General features: G+C 58.2%; 1 protein-coding gene across 8 annotated transcripts in view; it reads right to left on the bottom strand.

The window, feature by feature from the left end:
• The window catches only part of NEO1 (neogenin 1), a 311645-nt gene that overhangs the window by 197199 nt on the left and 96093 nt on the right, over window positions 1–18353 (bottom strand). For all 8 annotated transcript variants that reach the window (XM_064157224.1, XM_064157230.1, XM_064157225.1 and 5 more), the window contains exon 2: window positions 14141–14461. In XM_064157224.1, coding sequence (XP_064013294.1) covers window positions 14141–14461 — 321 coding nt within the window. The remainder of the gene's footprint in view (window positions 1–14140; window positions 14462–18353) is intronic.

The raw sequence follows: 18353 nt of genomic DNA, 5'->3' as shown, positions 1-18353 counted from the left end.
GGCATCCTGGGGTGGATTAGTAGGTCAAGAGAGGTTCTCCTCCCCCTGCACTCTGCCCTGCTGAGGCCACATCTGGAATGTTGTGGCCAGTTCTTGGCCCTTCAGTTCCAGAAGGGCCTCAGGGAACTGCTTGAGAGTCCAGCACAGAGCCACAGAGATGCTGCAGGCAGAGGAACATCTCCTGTGAGGCCAGGGAGGGAGCTGGGGCTGGGAGCAGAGGAGCCTGAGGGCTGCCCTCAGTGCTGTGCTGAGGATGTGCAGTGAGGGCAGGACACAGCCAGGCTCTGCCCAGGGGTGGCTAAAGGCAGCACAAGGGGCAGTGGGTGCCAGCTGGAGCAGAGGAGCCTGAGGGATGCCCTCAGTGCAGTGCTGAGGATGTGCAGTGAGGGCAGGACACAGCCAGGCTCTGCCCAGGGGTGGCTAAAGGCAGCACAAGGGGCAGTGGGTGCCAGCTGGAGCAGAGGAGCCTGAGGGCTGCCCTCAGTGCTGTGCTGAGGCTGTGCAGTGTGGGCAGGACACAGCCAGGCTCTGCCCAGGGGTGGCCAAGGGCAGCACAAGGGGCAGTGGGTGGCAGCTGGAGCAGAGGAGCCTGAGGGCTGCCCTCAGTGCTGTGCTGAGGATGTGCAGTGTGGGCAGGACACAGCCAGGCTCTGCCCAGGGGTGGCCAAGGGCAGCACAAGGGGCAGTGGGTGGCAGCTGGAGCAGAGGAGCCTGAGGGCTGCCCTCAGTGCTGTGCTGAGGATGTGCAGTGTGGGCAGGACACAGCCAGGCTCTGCCCAGGGGTGGCCATGGGCAGCACAAGGGGCAGTGGGTGGCAGCTGGAGCAGAGGAGCCTGAGGGCTGCCCTCAGTGCTGTGCTGAGGATGTGCAGTGTGGGCAGGACACAGCCAGGCTCTGCTCAGGGCTGGCCAAGGGCAGCACAAGGGGCAGTGGGTGGCAGCTGGAGCAGAGGAGGAGCCAGAGGAACAAGAGGGAGAACTTTGTGACTGTGAGGGTGCTGGAGCCTGGAGCAGGCTGCCCAGAGAGGCTGTGGAGTCTCCTCCTGTGGAGAGATTCCAGACCCACCTGGATGTTCAAGGCAAGGTTGGATGTGGCACTTGGTGCCATGGTCTGGCCTTGAGCTCTGTGGTAAAGGGTTGGACTTGATGATCTGTGAGGTCTCTTCCAACCCTGATGATGCTGTGACACTGTGACACTGTGATGCATCCCTGTGTGCCCTGCTCTGGCAGGGGGCTGGACTCAGTGACCTCCAGAGCTCCCTTCCAACCCCTCCCCTTCTGTGATGCTCTGAGCCCTGGACCTCCTCACTTCATCCTGAGCACTGCAGGTTGTGTTTCCACTCTGCTGTTGCAATTCCCTTGCCCTCTACAAGTCCCTCTTGCAGCAGCAGCTTGCAGCACAAGCAAGGAGGGTGCTGGAAGACCCAAACCCTGCAGTTTCTAACTCAAAGCTGAACTGTGCCTGGATTTAAATGCCTCTCTAGCAGCCTTCCCCTGGTGGACAGGATCAGCACTGTGTGTTCTGTGGTGTGCAGGTGCTCCATTAAGCTTCACTAAGTTCCATTGGAGATGGTTTCATTACTCACCAACCCTCCCCCCCCCAAATTGCAGTTCATTTTCTAGGCCACCTCAAACACCAGGCAAGCTTTTATTTGATCACAGTCCTGGGTGGTTTTAAAAGGTACCATTTAACCCAGCCTATAATTTGGTCCTAAAGAGTAATTTTTCTCTTCTTCTGTGATGATTTGCAATTTGCACTGCTTAAAACCCCTCTATTGTGGAGGAGGAGGAGGAACCTCCTGCTTCAGCCAACAGACAACCACAGGACAATCAGCAGGGAGCACAAAAGGCTCTCCAAATAGAAGCCTTAATTGCTGTTAATTATGAGACCTGTTCAGAAAGCCCAAGCCTGAGAGGGCTGCAACACCTCCTGCAGCAGCACAGAACCAGAGACCAGAACCTTGCCACTCCACAGCCCCTCTGCTGCTCTTCAACATCTCTCACAGAGCTGTTCCTCTGGGGAAAGACCTCAAGACCAGACACAAGACTCCAACACAAAGCAGACTGGAGTGGGTCCAGAGGAGGCTGCTGCAGCACTTCTGCTATCAAGACAGGCTGAAGGAACTGGAGCTGCTCAGCCTGGAGAAGAGAAGGCTCCAGGGAGAGCTGCATTTCAGCAGCCAAAGGCTGGGGAAGGACCAGGAGGTGTCCCTGCCTATGGCCAGCAGTGTGCACTTGCAGCCCAGAGAGCCAAGCAGAGGCTGGGCTGCAGCAGCAGCAGTGTGGCCAGCAGGGCCAGGGAGGGGATTCTGCCCCTCTGCTGTGCTCTGCTCTGCTGAGAGCCCATCTGGAGTGCTGCATCATAGAAACACAGAATCAAGCAGGTTGGAAGAGAGCTCCAAGCTCAGCCAGCCCAGCCTAGCACCCAGCCCTGCCCAACCAACCAGACCATGGCACTAAGTGCCCCAGCCAGGCTTGGCTGCAACACCTCCAGCCACAGCCACTCCACCACCTCCCTGGGCAGCCCATTCCAGTGCCAATCACTCTCTCTGCCAGGAGCTTCCTCCTCACAGCCAGCCCAGATCTGCCCTGGCACAACTTGAGCCCCTGGGCCAAGAGGGCTGTGGAGATGCTGGAGAGTGTCCAGAGCAGGGCCAGGAGGATGCTCAGAGGCTGCAGCAGCTCTGCTGTGAGCACAGCCTGAAAGAGTTGGGGCTGTGCAGCCTGCAGCAGAGGAGGCTCCCAGGGGACCTTCTGGTGGCCTTGCAGGGTCTGAAGGGGGCTCCAAAAAAGCTGGGGAGGGACTTTTGAGGCTGTGAGGGAGTGACAGGAGTGGGGGGAATGGAGCAAAGGTGGAGGTGGGGAGAGTGAGGCTGGAGGGGAGGAGGAAGTTGTTGAGCAGGAGAGTGGTGAGAGGCTGGAATGGGTTGCCCAGGGAGGGGGTTGAGGCCCCATGGCTGGAGGTGTTTGAGGCCAGGCTGGCTGAGGCTGTGGTCAGGCTGCTCTAGGGTAGGGTGTCCCTGGGCATGGCAGGGGGGTTGGCACTGCCTGATCCTTGTGCTCCCTTCCAACCCTGCCTGACTCTGTGATTCTATGACCTAGTGTGAGGTGTCCCTGGGCATGGCAAGGAGGCTGGAGCTGGATAATCCTTGAGGTCCTTTCCAGCCCTGACAATTCTGTGATTCTATGACTCCCTGCAGGGAGGCTGTAGCCAGCTGGGGTTGGGCTCTGCTGCCAGGCAGCCAGCAGCAGAAGAAGGGGACCCAGGCTCAAGCTGTGGCAGGGCAGGTCTGGGCTGGCTGTGAGGAGGAAGTTCCTGGCAGAGAGAGTGATTGGCACTGGAATGGGCTGCCCAGGGAGGTGGTGGAGTAGCTGTGGCTGGAGGTGTTGCAGCCAAGCCTGGCTGGGGCACTTAGTGCCATGGTCTGGTTGGTTGGGCAGGGCTGGGTGCTAGGCTGGGCTGGGTGAGCTTGGAGCTCTCTGCCAACCTGCTTGAGTCTAGGATTGGCCAGGGCTGGGTGCTAGGTTGGGCTGGCTGAGCTTGGAGCTCTCTTCCAGCCTGCCTGATCCTATGTTTCTATGACTGTCACCCCCCAGCACCCCAAGTCCATCTCTGCAGGGTGTCTCTCAGCCTCCTCATCCCCTGCTCCCTGGGCTGTGTGTCTGAAGGGGAAGCAGCAGGCAGTGTGCTGCCAGGTGCTGTGCTGGAGCTCTTCCCCCACCCTTTGCTAAAGGAATCTGCTAACAAATGACACTTTGGGATGCTGATATTAAGGTCCATTTTTCCCTGCCTGCAGAGGCATTAATCATTCCCTGGCAGCACACATACATTATGTATCGATTTTAGGATGCTGCAGGAAAACACTCCTGACCTAACAGCAAGGCAGGTTAATAAACTCAATTTAGGAGGGATGATTTTCCACTTGGAATGTGCTCCCAAACGCTGGCAGGAGAACACAGGAGCCACCCTGCGACAGGCACACCCAAACAGGGATTAGAAGCGCCGCAAACTTCACATCCTCCTGCAGGACAATGGAAATGGGAGGAGAGAGGGGGAGGGATTCAGCTGGGGCTGTTTTCTCCTTCCCTTTTTGGCTCTCCCCTGCTCAACAGAGCGCAGCAATGGTAGGAATGTGACTGAACAACCTGCTTCATGCAAATGCCTTCCCCTCAGCCAGCACTCCCAGCCCCAGCAGCTGCTGAGATTTGTGGCCCATTGTCTGCCTCTGAGTAAGATGTGCCCAGAAGAGCAATGGTTCCCAGGCTCCTGGAGGGTACAGATGGGCACAGCTCTGGCTGCAGCCTTCAGGGGAGCCACAGTGGAGCACGTTTCACCTGCTCTGCTCTCCAGGGGAGCAGGAATGCACTGCACTCAGCCTCATGCTAACCTCCTTCGGCAGCCCCTTTGCCCCCACAGCCAGGCTCAAGCATTTGCAAGGATGCTGAGGTGCTGGGAGGTGTTTGGAGAAGGGCAGCAAGGCTGGGGAGGGGCCTGGAGCAGAGCCCTGTGAGGAGAGGCTGAGGGAGCTGGGGGGGTGCAGCCTGCAGCAGAGGAGGCTCAGGGCAGAGCTCATTGCTGCCTGCAGCTGCCTGCAGGGAGGCTGTAGCCAGCTGGGGTTGGGCTCTGCTGCCAGGCAAGCAGCAGCAGAACAAGGGGACCCAGGCTGAAGCTGTGGCAGGGCAGGTCTGGGCTGGCTGTGAGGAGGAAGTTGTTGGCAGAGAGAGTGATTGGCATTGGAATGGGCTGCCCAGGGAGGTGGTGGAGTGGCTGTGGCTGGAGGTGTTGCAGCCAAGTCTGGCTGGGGCACTTAGTGCCATGGTCTGGTTGGTTGGGCAGGGCTGGGTGCTAGGTTGGGCTGGCTGAGCTTGGAGCTCTCTTCCAACCTGCTTGAGTCTATGACTGGCCAGGGCTGGGTGCTAGGTTGGGCTGGGGGATCTTGGAGCTCTCTTCCAGCCTGCTTGAGTCTATGACTGGCCAGGGCTGGGTGCTAGGTTGGGCTGGAGGATCTTGGAGCTCTCTTCCAGCCTGCTTGAGTCTATGACTGGCCAGGGCTGGGTGCTAGGTTGGGCTGGAGGAGCTTGGAGCTCTCTTCCAGCCTGCTTGATCCAATGATTCTGTGACCACCAGTTCTGCCTCCACAGCCAGGCTCAGGCATTTCCAAGCAGGCTGGAAGGCAGAGCACCTCCATCACCAGCAGCCCCTCAGTAACTGGCTCCTATGACAATGCTCCAGCCAACACCAGGGCAAGCAGTTGCCTGCTGCCCTGAAGACTGCCAGCAGGCACTGTGAAGGCTCTGATTTAATGTGGATCCCAGCACCAGACATTTAATCCCCTTCAGGACCCTACTGACCTTTTGGCCCTGAGCCTGCAATGACTTCCTCATCTCCAAGGCAAGAGAAAGCTGCACATGAAGTCACTTTTCCCTGCCCAGGCAGGGTTGGAGAACTCTACTCTGCCATCACAATCCTGCTGTGAGCCTTTTTGCTCTCTTCTAATGCTGCTCTAGAGTGGAATTTAACACAGTGCTTTGTGGGAGCATTAAGCAGCTCTAAACAGCCTCCCAGGACGTGGTGATGCATTTAACTGTCTCACAGAGCTGGCTCCAGGCTTGGCTTTGGTGGCAGCTGAATGTGCTCCAGGAATGCTTCTCCTGGGTTACATCTACTGTAGCAAGGAAGAGCAGAGGAGCAACTCTGGCACTGGGGAAAACCTTCTCCTGCCCAATGTCAACTCTCACTCCAGTTTATCTTAACTCACCCAAGCCAGGACTAACTTTAGCATCTGAGGGAGGCCTACAGGAAAGCTGGGGAGGGAACTTTATCCAAGGGCTTGCAGTGACAGGAGCAGAGGGGATGGACTGAAGCTTGAGGAGGGCAGGTTGAGACTGGAGAGGAGGAAGAAGTTCTTGGCAGTGAGGATGGGGAGACAGTGGCACAGCTTGCCCAGGGAGGTTGTGGGTGCCTGGAGGTGTCCCAAGGCTTTGAGCAGCCTGGGCTGGTGGGAGGTGTCCCTGCCCATAGCAGGGGGGCTGGGACTGGATGATCTTTAAAGGTCCCTTCCAAGCCAACGGGTTCTGAGCCTCTGTGATCTACAAACCTTGCCCCCCTGCACAGAGCTTTCAGCTCACAGCCCTGCACTGAGTGGCCTGGCCAAACCCAGAGGAGCTCTGGCTGACCACACAACCCCCTGGGGATGTTAAGATGCTTCCCCCTCTCCCTTCTCCCCCCCCTTTTAAGATACTTCTCCCTCTCCATTTTTCTCCCTCATTTTAAGATGTTTCCCTCTCTCCCCTCTTCCCCCATGTTAAGATGCTTTCCTCCTCTCCTTTCCCCCCCCATGTTAAGATGCTTTCCTCCTCTCCCTTCTCCCTCCATGTTAAGATGCTTTCCTCCTCTCCCTTCTCCCCCCATGTTAAGATGCTTTCCTCCTCTCCCTTCTCCTCCCATGTTAAGATGCTTCTCCCTCTCCCTTCTCCCCCCATGTTAAGATGCTTCCCTCCTCTCCCCTTCTCCCCCCATGTTAAGATGCTTCCCTCCTCTCCCTTCTCCCCCCATTCTAAGATGCTTCCCTCCTCTCCCCTTCTCCCCCCATTTTAAGATGCTTCCCTCCTCTCCCTTCTCCCCCCATTCTAAGATGCTTCCCTCCTCTCCCCTTCTCCCCCCATTTTAAGATGTTTCTCCCTCTCCCTTTTCCTCCCTCATTTTAAGATGCTCCACAGGAGCCAGCAGTGAGCACTTGCAGCCCAGAAAGCCAAGCAGAGGCTGGGCTGCAGCAGCAGCAGTGTGGCCAGCAGGGCCAGGGAGGGGATTCTCCCCCCTCTGCTCTGCTCTGCTCTGCTGAGACCCCACCTGGAGTGCTGCATCCAGCTCTGGAGCCCCTGGGCCAAGAGGGCTGTGGAGATGCTGGAGAGTGTCCAGAGCAGGGCCAGGAGGATGCTGAGAGGCTGCAGCAGCTCTGCTGTGAGCACAGCCTGAAAGAGTTGGGGCTGTGCAGGCTGGAGCAGAGGAGGCTCCCAGGGGACCTTCTTGTGGCCTTGCAGGGTCTGAAGGGGGCTCCAAAAAAGCTGGGGAGGGACTTTGGAGGCTGTGAGGGAGTGTCAGGAGTGGGGGGAATGGAGCAAAGGTGGAGGTGGGGAGAGTGAGGCTGGAGGGGAGGAGGAAGTTGTTGAGCAGGAGTGGTGAGAGGCTGGAATGGGTTGCCCAGGGAGGGGGTTGAGGCCCCATGGCTGGAGGTGTTTGAGGCCAGGCTGGCTGAGGCTGTGGTCAGGCTGCTCTAGGGTAGGGTGTCCCTGGGCATGGCAGGGGGGTTGGCACTGCCTGCTCCTTGTGCTCCCTTCCAGCCCTGCCTGACTCTGTGCCTCTCTGATTCTACTTTCTCAGCACATCAGCTTCACACCCAAAGCCTGCTCCAACTCCCCCCCTCCCAGCCCAGCCATCTGTGGACACTCCATTAAAGGATGGCAGCTCCTTTCCTCCTCCTTTGCTTCCAACACTACTCAGCATGGTTTGCCTGAGCAGCAGAGGTGTGAAGCATGGTTTAAAACCCAATGGTGCTAATAAGGCTCAGTGCCTGGAGCTCACCAGTGAATACATTTGACTTCCTAATCACACAATCTGCATGGGGAACACAAGTCCAGCAATTACCTGAATTAAGAGCAGGCCAGATGCTTCTAGTCCTCCCCACCAAGAGGAAAGAGCAACTGTCACACACCTCTTTTCTCTCTTGCTTAGGCAGAGAGGAGAGAATGAAGCCTGGTCTAAAATCACAGAATGGCAGGGGCTGGAAGGGACCTCCAGAGCTGAACCACTCCAACGCCCCTGCAGAGCAGCATCACCCAGAGCAGATCACACAGGAACACATCCAGGTGGGGTTTGAGAGCCTCCAGAGAGGGCTGGAAGGGACCTCCAGAGCTCATCCACTCCAACCCTCCCTGCAGAGCAGGAGCACCCAGACCAAATCACACAGGAACACATCTGGGTGGGTTTGAGAGTCTCCAGAGAGGGTTGGAAGGGACCTCCAAAGCTCATCCACTCCAACTCCCCCTGCAGAGCAGCATCACCCAGACCAAATCACACAGGAACACATCCAGGTGGGTGTGAGAGTCTCCAGAGAGGGCTGGAAGGGACCTCCAAAGCTCATCCACTCCAACCCTCCCTGCAGAGCAGCATCACCCAGAGCAGATCACACAGGAACACATCCAGGTGGGTTTGAGAGTCTCCAGAGAGGGCTGGAAGGGACCTCCAGAGCTCATCCACTCCAACCTCCCTGCAGAGCAGCATCACCCAGAGCAAATCACACAGGAACACATCCAGGTGGGTTTGAGAGTCTCCAGAGAGGGCTGGAAGGGACTTTCAAAGCTGATCCACTCCAACCCCCCCTGCAGAGCAGCATCACCCAGACCAAATCACACAGGAACACATCCAGGTGGGTTTGAGAGTCTCCAGAGAGGGCTGGAAGGGACTTCCAAAGTTCATCCACTCCAACCCCCCCTGCAGAGCAGCAGCACCCAGAGCAGATCACACAGGAACACATCCAGGTGGGTTTGAGAGTCTCCAGAGAGGGCTGGAAGGGACCTCCAGAGCTCATCCACTCCAACTCCCCTGCAGAGCAGCATCACCCACAGCAGATCACACAGGAACACATCCAGGTGGGTTTGAGAGTCTCCAGAGAGGGCTGGAAGGGACTTTCAAAGCTCATCCACTCCAACCCCCCCTGCAGAGCAGCAGCACCCAGAGCAGATCACACAGGGACACATCCAGGCAGGGTTTGAGTATCTCCAGAGAGGGAGACTCCACAGCCCCCCTGGGCAGCCTGTGCCAGGCTCTGTCACCCTCACAGGGAAGAAATTCCTCCTCCTGTTTCCCTGGCACTTCCTCTGCCTCAGCTTCCACCACTGCCCCTTGTGCTGTCCCTGGCACCCCCCAGCAGAGCCTGGCTCCAGGCTCTGGCTCTCACCTTTACACCTTTATAGCCATGACTGAGGTCACCTCTCAGGCTCCTCTTCTCCCAGCTGCAGAGCCCTCAGGCTCTCCTCTTAAGATATTCCACTCCCTTAATCATCTCTGTAGCTCTGTGCTTGACACTCTCAAGCAGTTCCCTGAGGTCCTTCTTCAACTTGGGGAGGGGGGGTCCAGACCTGGACACTACTCCAGATGCAGCCTCAGGAGGGCAGAGTAGAGGGGGCAGAGGAAGCTCTCTCATCCCACTAACCACAGCCCTTCCAATCCACCCCAGGATGGCATTGGCCTTCTTGGCCACCAGAACACATTGCTGGCTGAGAGTCAAAACCTGGGCAGGGCACAAGAAATCAGGGGAGAGAAGATTGTGCTGTGATCCTGAACAGAGGAACACCTAAAGTAGGAAGAATGTGGACTGCATAAGATGAAGGAGGAATCTCAGCAGGGAATCAGAGCCCTGCTTGGCAGCACAGCCTTGGCTGCATAATTAACACTGCACACACTGGTTTCAAAAGGCAGCCCTCAGGCAGGATTAGGAGCCAGAGGAAAAGCAGAGGATGCCACTGCAAGGCAGACAGGGACATCCCTGCCTCTGTGCATGCAATTAACCTGCTGTGACCTGCTGACTGCACTGCAAGATCTCTCCTGAGGTCCCTTCCAAAGTGGTGACACTGGGATAGGGAGAAGCTGTACAGACAGCTCTGGAGAGAGGCAGCAAAGCACTGCACAAAGAGGAACAGAACTGCACCTGCCACAGCAAGCTTCTGAGAGGGGAAGTCAGAACAGAGCTGATCATGCCCTGGAGCACAGGGCTGGAACACACCGAGGCTGAGGTGGAGTGGCCTTGCCTGGGGGTGCTGGAGCCAAGCCTGGCTGGGGCTGCAGTGCTGTGTCCAGCTCTGGGCCCCTCAATTCAAGAGAGCTGTTGAGGTGCTGGAAGGTGTTTGGAGAAGGGCAGCAAGGCTGGGGAGGGGCCTGGAGCACAGCCCTGTGAGGAGAGGCTGAGGGAGCTGGGGGGGTGCAGCCTGCAGCAGAGGAGGCTCAGGGCAGAGCTGATTGCTGCCTGCAGCTGCCTGCAGGGAGGCTGTAGCCAGCTGGGGTTGGGCTCTGCTGCCAGGCAGCCAGCAGCAGAAGAAGGGGACCCAGGCTGAAGCTGTGGCAGGGCAGGTCTGGGCTGGCTGTGAGGAGGAAGTTGCTGGCAGAGAGAGTGATTGGCACTGGAATGGGCTGCCCAGGGAGGTGGTGGAGTGGCCGTGGCTGGAGGTGTTACAGCCAAGCCTGGCTGGGGCACTTAGTGCCATGGTCTGGTTGGTTGGGCAGGGCTGGGTGCTAGGTTGGGCTGGCTGAGCTTGGAGCTCTCTTCCAGCCTGCTTGGTTCCATGACTGGCCAGGGCTGGGTGCTAGGTTGGGCTGGCTGAGCTTGGAGCTCTCTTCCAACCTGCTTGAGTCTATGACTGGCCAGGGCTGGGTGCTAGGTTGGGCTGGCTGAGCTTGGAGCTCTCTTCCCACCTCCTTGGTTCCATGATTCTAAGCAAGGTAATTCAGGGAAGATGCCCAAAAGCCCAGAGCTGGCTGCTGAGGGCCAAGAGCTAGAGGAGAGGTAACAGGGCTGCTGTGGAGATCTCAGTCCCTGGCTCAGCAGCAGCTCAGGCAGTGCTGCAAGGAATGGCACTGGAGCACTGAAAGAAGAACTCTGCTAAGGCAGTAGGTGAAATAGCAGCAGCATTAACATCAGGACCTGCAATTAAAGAGCCAAAGAAGAGACAATCCAGCACCAGGAGGAGAGCTGAAGGCAGCAGGGAAAGCTGCAGAGGCTACAGTGAACGAGAGCCCCAGAAACAGTGAGGAAGGTGGGAGGAGGCTCTCCTAACCCCACGGAGCTGAGGGCATGCAAAGTGTGGAGCAATTCATTGGGCACTGCAGAAGATCATTCTAGGAGGGAGGACAATGACAGAAGCACTGTGGGATTTGAAGGGAAGAGCCTAAGACAAGGCCTGGAGATTGCCTCATCACTTAAGGAACCTCAGGTCTTGATCAATAGGCTGCCTTAAAAGACAAACCCAGTGCCAGGGCTCACTATTACTCTTTCTACAACAAAATCAATAGCCAGAAGAGCAGAAGAGGAAGATCTGAGCATGGTGGTGAAAGAAAAGAGCTTGACAGGTTAAACAATTTGGGATCCAAGTGAGGCTATCAATTAGGAGAGCTCATGTGAGCAGCAGCTATTCAGAGGAGATTAATGCACACAGAGCACTGTCAGGAGGCATTTATCAAGGAGCTGGAAGAAAGGGAAAGAGCAGGGGGGAAAAAACTTCTGTAGGCAACTCTATAGAGAGTGACAAAGACAGCTGGTACCTGACAGCAGGCACTGAGGGGCAGGGAGCAGCCTCACCAGCTGCACAGGCATCCAGCCTGGCAAGGCATCCCTCACACAGCAACCTACCAGGAGACAGGGATGCTAAGGAGCAAGGAGCCCTGTGAGGAGAGGCTGAGGGAGCTGGGGGGGTGCAGCCTGCAGCAGAGGAGGCTCAGGGCAGAGCTGATTGCTGCCTGCAGCTGCCTGCAGGGAGGCTGTAGCCAGCTGGGGTTGGGCTCTGCTGCCAGGAAGAAAGGGGACCCAGGCTGAAGCTGTGGCAGGGCAGGTCTGGGCTGGCTGTGAGGAGGAAGTTGTTGGCAGAGAGAGTGATTGGCACTGGAATGGGCTGCCCAGGGAGGTGGTGGAGTGGCTGTGGCTGGAGGTGTTGCAGCCAAGCCTGGCTGGGGCACTTAGTGCCATGGTCTGGTTGGTTGGGCAGGGCTGGGTGCTAGGCTGGGCTGGCTGAGCTTGGAGCTCTCTTCCAACCTGCTTGAGTCTATGACTGGCCAGGGCTGGGTGCTAGGTTGGGCTGGCTGAGCTTGGAGCTCTCTTCCAACCTGCCTGATTCTATGACTCTGTGATGTTACTGTGGCCTTCAAGTACCTGAAAGGGGCTCCAAGAAAGCTGGGGAGGGACTTTTTAGGATGCCAGGTAGGGATAGGACCGGGGGGAATGGAGCAAAGCTGGAAGTGGTGAGATTCAGATTGGATGTTAGGAAGAAGTTGTTGAGCATGAGGGTGATGAGAGCCTGGAATGGGTTGCTCAGGGAGGTGGTGGAAGCCTCATCCCTGAAGGTGCTTAAGGCCAGGCTGGCTGAGGCTCTGGAGAGCCTGCTCTAGTGTGAGGTGTCTCTGCCCATGGCAGGGGGGTCGGAACTGGCTGCTCCTTGTGCTCCCTTCCAACCCTCTCTGATTCTCTTGCCTGAGTCACCAGGGCTGGGTGCTAGGTTGGGCTGGGTGAGCTTGGAGCTCTCTTCCAACCTGCTTGATTCCATGATAATGCCTGCCTTGGTCCCTTGCTGGCCACACAATTGCTGACCCAGGCCTGGATGCTGGTAGCCTTCTTGGCCACCTAGAATCACAGAACCAGGCAGGCTGGAAGAGAGCTCCAAGCTCAGCCAGCCCAACCTAGCACCCAGCCCTGCCCAACCAACTAGACCATGGCACTAAGTGCCCCAGCCAGGCTTGGCTGCAACACCTCCAGCCACAGCCACTCCACCACCTCCCTGGGCAGCCCATTCCAGTGCCAATCACTCTCTCTGCCAGGAACTTCCTCCTCACAGCCAGCCCAGACCTGCCCTGCCACAGCTTCAGCCTGGGTCCCCTTCTTCTGCTGCTGCCTGCCTGACACACACTGGCTCACCTTCAGCCAGCTGCTGACCAACACCCAGAGATGCTTTCCCAGCAGCATCTTTCCAGGTGCCCTGCCCCAAGCCTGGAGCACTCCTGGGGTTGTTGAGACCCCAGTACAGGACCCAGCACTTGGCCTTGTTGTACCTCATCCCATCAGCCCAGGTCCACCAACCCACTCAGAGATGTGGCAGCAGTCAGTACGTCTGTATGAAGCTCTCTTTCCTGGCCTACATCACTCCCCAGAAGCTGTCACTTTCAGGCAATGAAGTTCTCCACTGAGCAAGAAGCAGTTCAAGCAGGAGAGCTTTGCTTCAGAGCATCCTCTTCTAAAGGGATAAGGCTCAGCCCAGTGCAACCTTCACATGCACCAGGAGGATCCAACACACCACTGCCCAATTAAGCAGGGAGTTAGCTGCCCCCCCAACTGTTATCTTGAGGCCAAGGGGAGCCCTTACCCTGCTAACTATCCCCACATTTACTGCTTCCAACTAACAGAGAGAGGGAGGAGAGAAATATTAAAGAGCACTGAGGAAACTGAGAGATGCAAACGAGGTCAAGGCAAGCACCACAGTGCAAACAGAATGCAAATGTTCCAGCTGGAATTCCAAAGCCTTCAGCAAGCTCAGCTGCCCTTCCCCACACACACTAAAGGACTCAGCTCGGCACAGATCTCCAGCTCTTGGCACTCCACAGAGCGAGGAAATGGCTTTTCAGACACCAACACTTGCCAGATCTCCTGGAGCAGCAGAGCAGCTCCTGCACACCACAGCCAGAGAATGCTCTGGGGCAGGATTCAGACAAGCACAGAATGGCAGAGGTTGGAAGGGACCTGCAGAGATCACAGCCAAGCCCTCTGCCAAAGCACCATCACCCAGGGCAGCTCACAGAGGAACTCAAGCCTCCAGGTGAGGCTTGAAAGCCTCCAGAGCAGGAGAATCAACAACCTCCCTGGGCAGCCTGCATTGCAGAGAGCTGCTGAGGTGCTGGAAGGTGTTTGGAGAAGGGCAGCAAGGCTGGGGAGGGGCCTGGAGCACAGCCCTGTGAGGAGAGGCTGAGGGAGCTGGGGGGGTGCAGCCTGCAGCAGAGGAGGCTCAGGGCAGAGCTCATTGCTGCCTGCAGCTGCCTGCAGGGAGGCTGTAGCCAGCTGGGGTTGGGCTCTGCTGCCAGGCAGCCAGCACCAGGAAGAAGGGGACCCAGGCTGAAGCTGTGGCAGGGCAGGTCTGGGCTGGCTGTGAGGAGGAAGTTCCTGGCAGAGAGAGTGATTGGCATTGGAATGGGCTGCCCAGGGAGGTGGTGGAGTGGCTGTGGCTGGAGGTGTTGCAGCCAAGCCTGGCTGGGGCACTTAGTGCCATGGTCTGGTTGGTTGGGCAGGGCTGGGTGCTAGGCTGGGCTGGCTGAGCTTGGAGCTCTCTCCCAGCCTGCCTCATTCCATGCCTCTCTGCCTCCCCCTCGCTGGTGACGCTGCCACTCTTACCTGCCACCGTGAGCTTGGCAGTGCGGCTGACGATGGTGCCCAGGCTGTCCACGGTCGCCACGCACTGGTAGTATCCCTCATCAGGTTTATTGTGCTTGGAATGCACCACACTGTTGATCAGCAAGGCTCCATCTGGCAGCAGCTGGCGGCGGTCATCCGAGAGCAGGTTGAGCAGAGCTCCATCCTTCTTCCACTCGATCCTGGGGGAATCCTGCTCGCAGTGAGCAGAGCAGTTCAGCACCACGGCGGCTCCCCGCACCGACACCGTGTCCACTGGCTCCACCAGGAAGTAGAAAGGAGTGAAGCTTCTCACCAGCGAGCCTGCAAAAGGGAAAGCACAGCACAAAGGGCTGGGATGAGCCTTCTGTGGTTTTAAAACGGGACAGACAAGCAAAGGTCTCTGTTATAGAGTCATGGAAGCAGCCAGCCCTGGTCAGGCGGAGAAGCAGGCAGGTGGGAAGGGAGCTCCAGGCTCAGCCAGCCCAACCTAGCACCTAGCCCTGGCCAGTCATAGGACCAAGCAGGCTGGAAGAGAGCTCCAAGCTCAGCCAGCCCAACCTAGCACCCAGCCCTGGCCAATCACAGAATCAAGCAGGCTGGAAGAGAGCTCCAGGCTCAGCCAGCCCAACCTAGCACCCAGCCCTGGCCAGTCATAGACTCAAGCAGGTTGGAAGAGAGCTCCAAGCTCAGCCAGCTCCAGCAATCCATCTACCAGCACCCAGGCTTGGATCAGCAATGGTTTGGCCAGCAAAGGACCAGGGCAGGCATTATCACAGAATCAGGCAGGTTGGAAGAGAGCTCCAAGCTCAGCCAGCCCAACCTAGCACCCAGCCCTGGCCAATCACAGAACCAAGCAGGTTGGCAGAGAGCTCCAAGCTCAGCCAGCCCAACCTAGCACCCAGCCCTGGCCAATCACAGAATCAAGCAGGCTGGAAGAGAGCTCCAAGCTCAGCCAGCCCAACCTAGCACCCAGCCCTGGCCAATCCTAGAACCAAGCAGGTTGGCAGAGAGCTCCAAGCTCAGCCAGCCCAACCTAGCACCCAGCCCTGCCCAACCAACCAGACCATGGCACTAAGTGCCCCAGCCAGGCTTGGCTGCAACACCTCCAGCCACAGCCACTCCACCACCTCCCTGGGCAGCCCATTCCAGTGCCAATCACTCTCTCTGCCAACAACTTCCTCCTCACAGCCAGCCCAGACCTGCCCTGCCACAGCTTCAGCCTGGGTCCCCTTCTTCTGGTGCTGGCTGCCTGGCAGCAGAGCCCAACCCCAGCTGGCTACAGCCTCCCTGCAGGCAGCTGCAGGCAGCAATGAGCTCTGCCCTGAGCCTCCTCTGCTGCAGGCTGCACCCCCCCAGCTCCCTCAGCCTCTCCTCACAGGGCTCTGCTCCAGGCCCCTCCACAGCCTTGCTGCCCTGCTCTGGTGCTTCTTCTACAAACAGCCTTCAGAACCAGAGTGTGGCTGCATGGAGCAGATGTGGTCATTCAGTGATGTCTCTCTTCGAGGTGGTCTCATCCTCCTTCACCAGGTCACTGCTGACCATACCAAGTGCAGGGTCCTGTAGCTGAGTTGGGGCAATCTCAAGCACAAATCCAAGGCTGGGTAAGGAGTGGCTGAGAGCAGCCTGAAGAGAAGGCCTTGAGGGTGTCAGTTGGTGCCAAAGTGCCCAGCAGCCAGCACTGGTTGCTGGCAGCCCAGAGCCAGCTGTGTGCTGGCTGCAGGGAGAGCAGCAGCACAGGGAGGGGATTCTGCCTCTCTGCTCTGCTCAGACCACACCTGCAGCACTGCCTCCAGCTCTGGGAACCCAGCACAAGAGCAACCTGGAGCTGCTGGAGAGGGTCTGGATGAGGCCATCATGAAGATGCTCAGAGGGCTGGAGAAGCTCTGCTATAGAGACAGGCTGGGAAAGTTGGGGCTGCTCAGGCTGGAGAAGAGAAGGCTCAGGGAGGGCCTTAGAGCAGGCTCCTGGGAGCTGAAGGGGCTCCAGGAGAGCTGGGGAGGGAATTGTGACATGGGTTGGGAGTGCCAGGATGGGGGACAATGGCTTTGAGATAGGACTGGGAAGGTGGAGACAGGAGATGAGCAAGAAATTCCTTCCAGTGAGGATGGGGAAAGACTGGCACAGGTTGCCCAAAGAGTTTGTGGCTGCCCCCTCCCTGGAGGTGTCCAGGGCCAGGCTGCAGGAGGAGTTGAGCAGCCTGGGCTGGTGGGAGGTGTCCCTGCCCATGGCAAGGGGTTAGCTGGAACTGGCTGAGCTCTGAGGTCCCTTCCAACCTAAGCTGTTCTATGAATCCCTGCCTTTCAGAGCAGTGCAAGGCACACAGGAGCTGTCACTTCCCCCAGTGCCACCTCCCTGAACACGTCAGCAATGGCTTGGTCTGGGTGAGAGCACTTTCTGCTCTGGCACTTTACACCCAGGGACCCTCACTGCAAGGAACTCTCCATGCCCTCAACACAGCTGCCTGCTCATGGGGCAGCCAACCTGCTTGGGCGTCCAGAGCAATCCCCTGCCGACAGAAGCTTGCCTCAACAACACTCCTGCAGGCCAAGACAGGAGCTGGAGCACCACACTGCAGCCGCACTGCTCTGCACCACACTGCAGCCGCACTGCAGCCGCACTGCACTGCACCACACTGCAGCCACACTGCTCTGCACCACACTGCAGCCACACTGCTCTGCACCACACTGCAGCCACACTGCTCTGCACCACACTGCAGCCACACTGCACTGCACCACACTGCAGCCACACTGCTCTGCACCACACTGCAGCCACTCTGCACTGCACCACACTGCAGCCACACTGCTCTGCACCACACTGCACTGCAGCACACTGCAGCCGCACTGCACTGCAGCACACTGCAGCCGCGCTGCACTGCAGCACACTGCAGCCGCGCCGCACTGCAGCACACTGCAGCCGCACCACACTGCACCACACTGCAGCCGCACCACACTGCAGCCACACTGCACTGCACCACACTGCAGCCACACCGCACTGCAGCCACACTGCACTGCACCACACTGCACTGCACCACACTGCACCACACCGCATTGCAGCCGCACTGCACTGCACCACACCACACTGCAGCCGCACTGCACTGCACCACACTGCAGCCACACTACACTGCACCACACCGCACTGCACCACACCACACTGCAGCCACACTGCTCTGCACCACACTCCACTGCACCACACCACACTGCAGCTGCACTGCACCACACTGCAGCCACACTACACTGCACCACACTGACTGCACCACACTGCAGCCACACTGCTCTGCACCACACTGCACCACACCACACTGCTCTGCACCACACTGCAGCCACACTGCAGCCGCACAGGGGTCAGAGAAGGAGCCTGAGGAGCAACCTCACTCTCTACAACTCAGCAGTGTGGCCAGCAGGGCCAGGGAGGGGATTCTGCCCCTCTGCTCTGCTCTGCTGAGAGCCCACCTGGAGTGCTGCATCCAGCTCTGGAGCCCCTGGGACAAGAGGGCTGTGGAGATGCTGGAGAGTGTCCAGAGCAGGGCCAGGAGGATGCTCAGAGGCTGCAGCAGCTCTGCTGTGAGCACAGCCTGAAAGAGTTGGGGCTGTGCAGGCTGCAGCAGAGGAGGCTCCCAGGGGACCTTCTTGTGGCCTTGCAGGGTCTGAAGGGGGCTCCAAAAAAGCTGGGGAGGGACTTTGGAGGCTGTGAGGGAGTGTCAGGAGTGGGGGGAATGGAGCAAAGGTGGAGGTGGGGAGAGTGAGGCTGGAGGGGAGGAGGAAGTTGTTGAGCAGGAGAGTGGTGAGAGGCTGGAATGGGTTGCCCAGGGAGGCGGTTGAGGCCCCATGGCTGGAGGTGTTTGAGGCCAGGCTGGCTGAGGCTGTGGTCAGGCTGCTCTAGGGTAGGGTGTCCCTGGGCATGGCAGGGGGTTGGCACTGCCTGCTCCTTGTGCTCCCTTCCAGCCCTGCCTGGTTCTGTGATTCTAACTACCTAAAAGGGGGTTCAATGAGGTGGGTGTTGGTCTGCTCTCCCAAGCAGCAAGTGACAGGATGAGAGCAAATGGCCTCAAGTTGTGCCAGAGGAGGTTTAGTTTGGACACAAAGAACAATTATTCACCAAAAGGATTGCCAAGCCCTAGAAGAGGCTGCTCAGGGTGCCCCCAGCCCTGGAGGGATTTCAAAGCCAGGCTGAGGGACATGGCTCAGCAGAAGGACCTGGGAGTGTTTGGTTAATG

This window comes from Pogoniulus pusillus, chromosome 17 (genome assembly GCF_015220805.1).
Source record: "Pogoniulus pusillus isolate bPogPus1 chromosome 17, bPogPus1.pri, whole genome shotgun sequence".
In the NCBI taxonomy this organism is placed as follows: Eukaryota; Metazoa; Chordata; class Aves; order Piciformes; family Lybiidae; genus Pogoniulus; species Pogoniulus pusillus.
The sequence above is the reverse complement of the archived record's forward strand: the minus strand, read 5'-3'. Positions and strand labels throughout refer to the sequence as shown.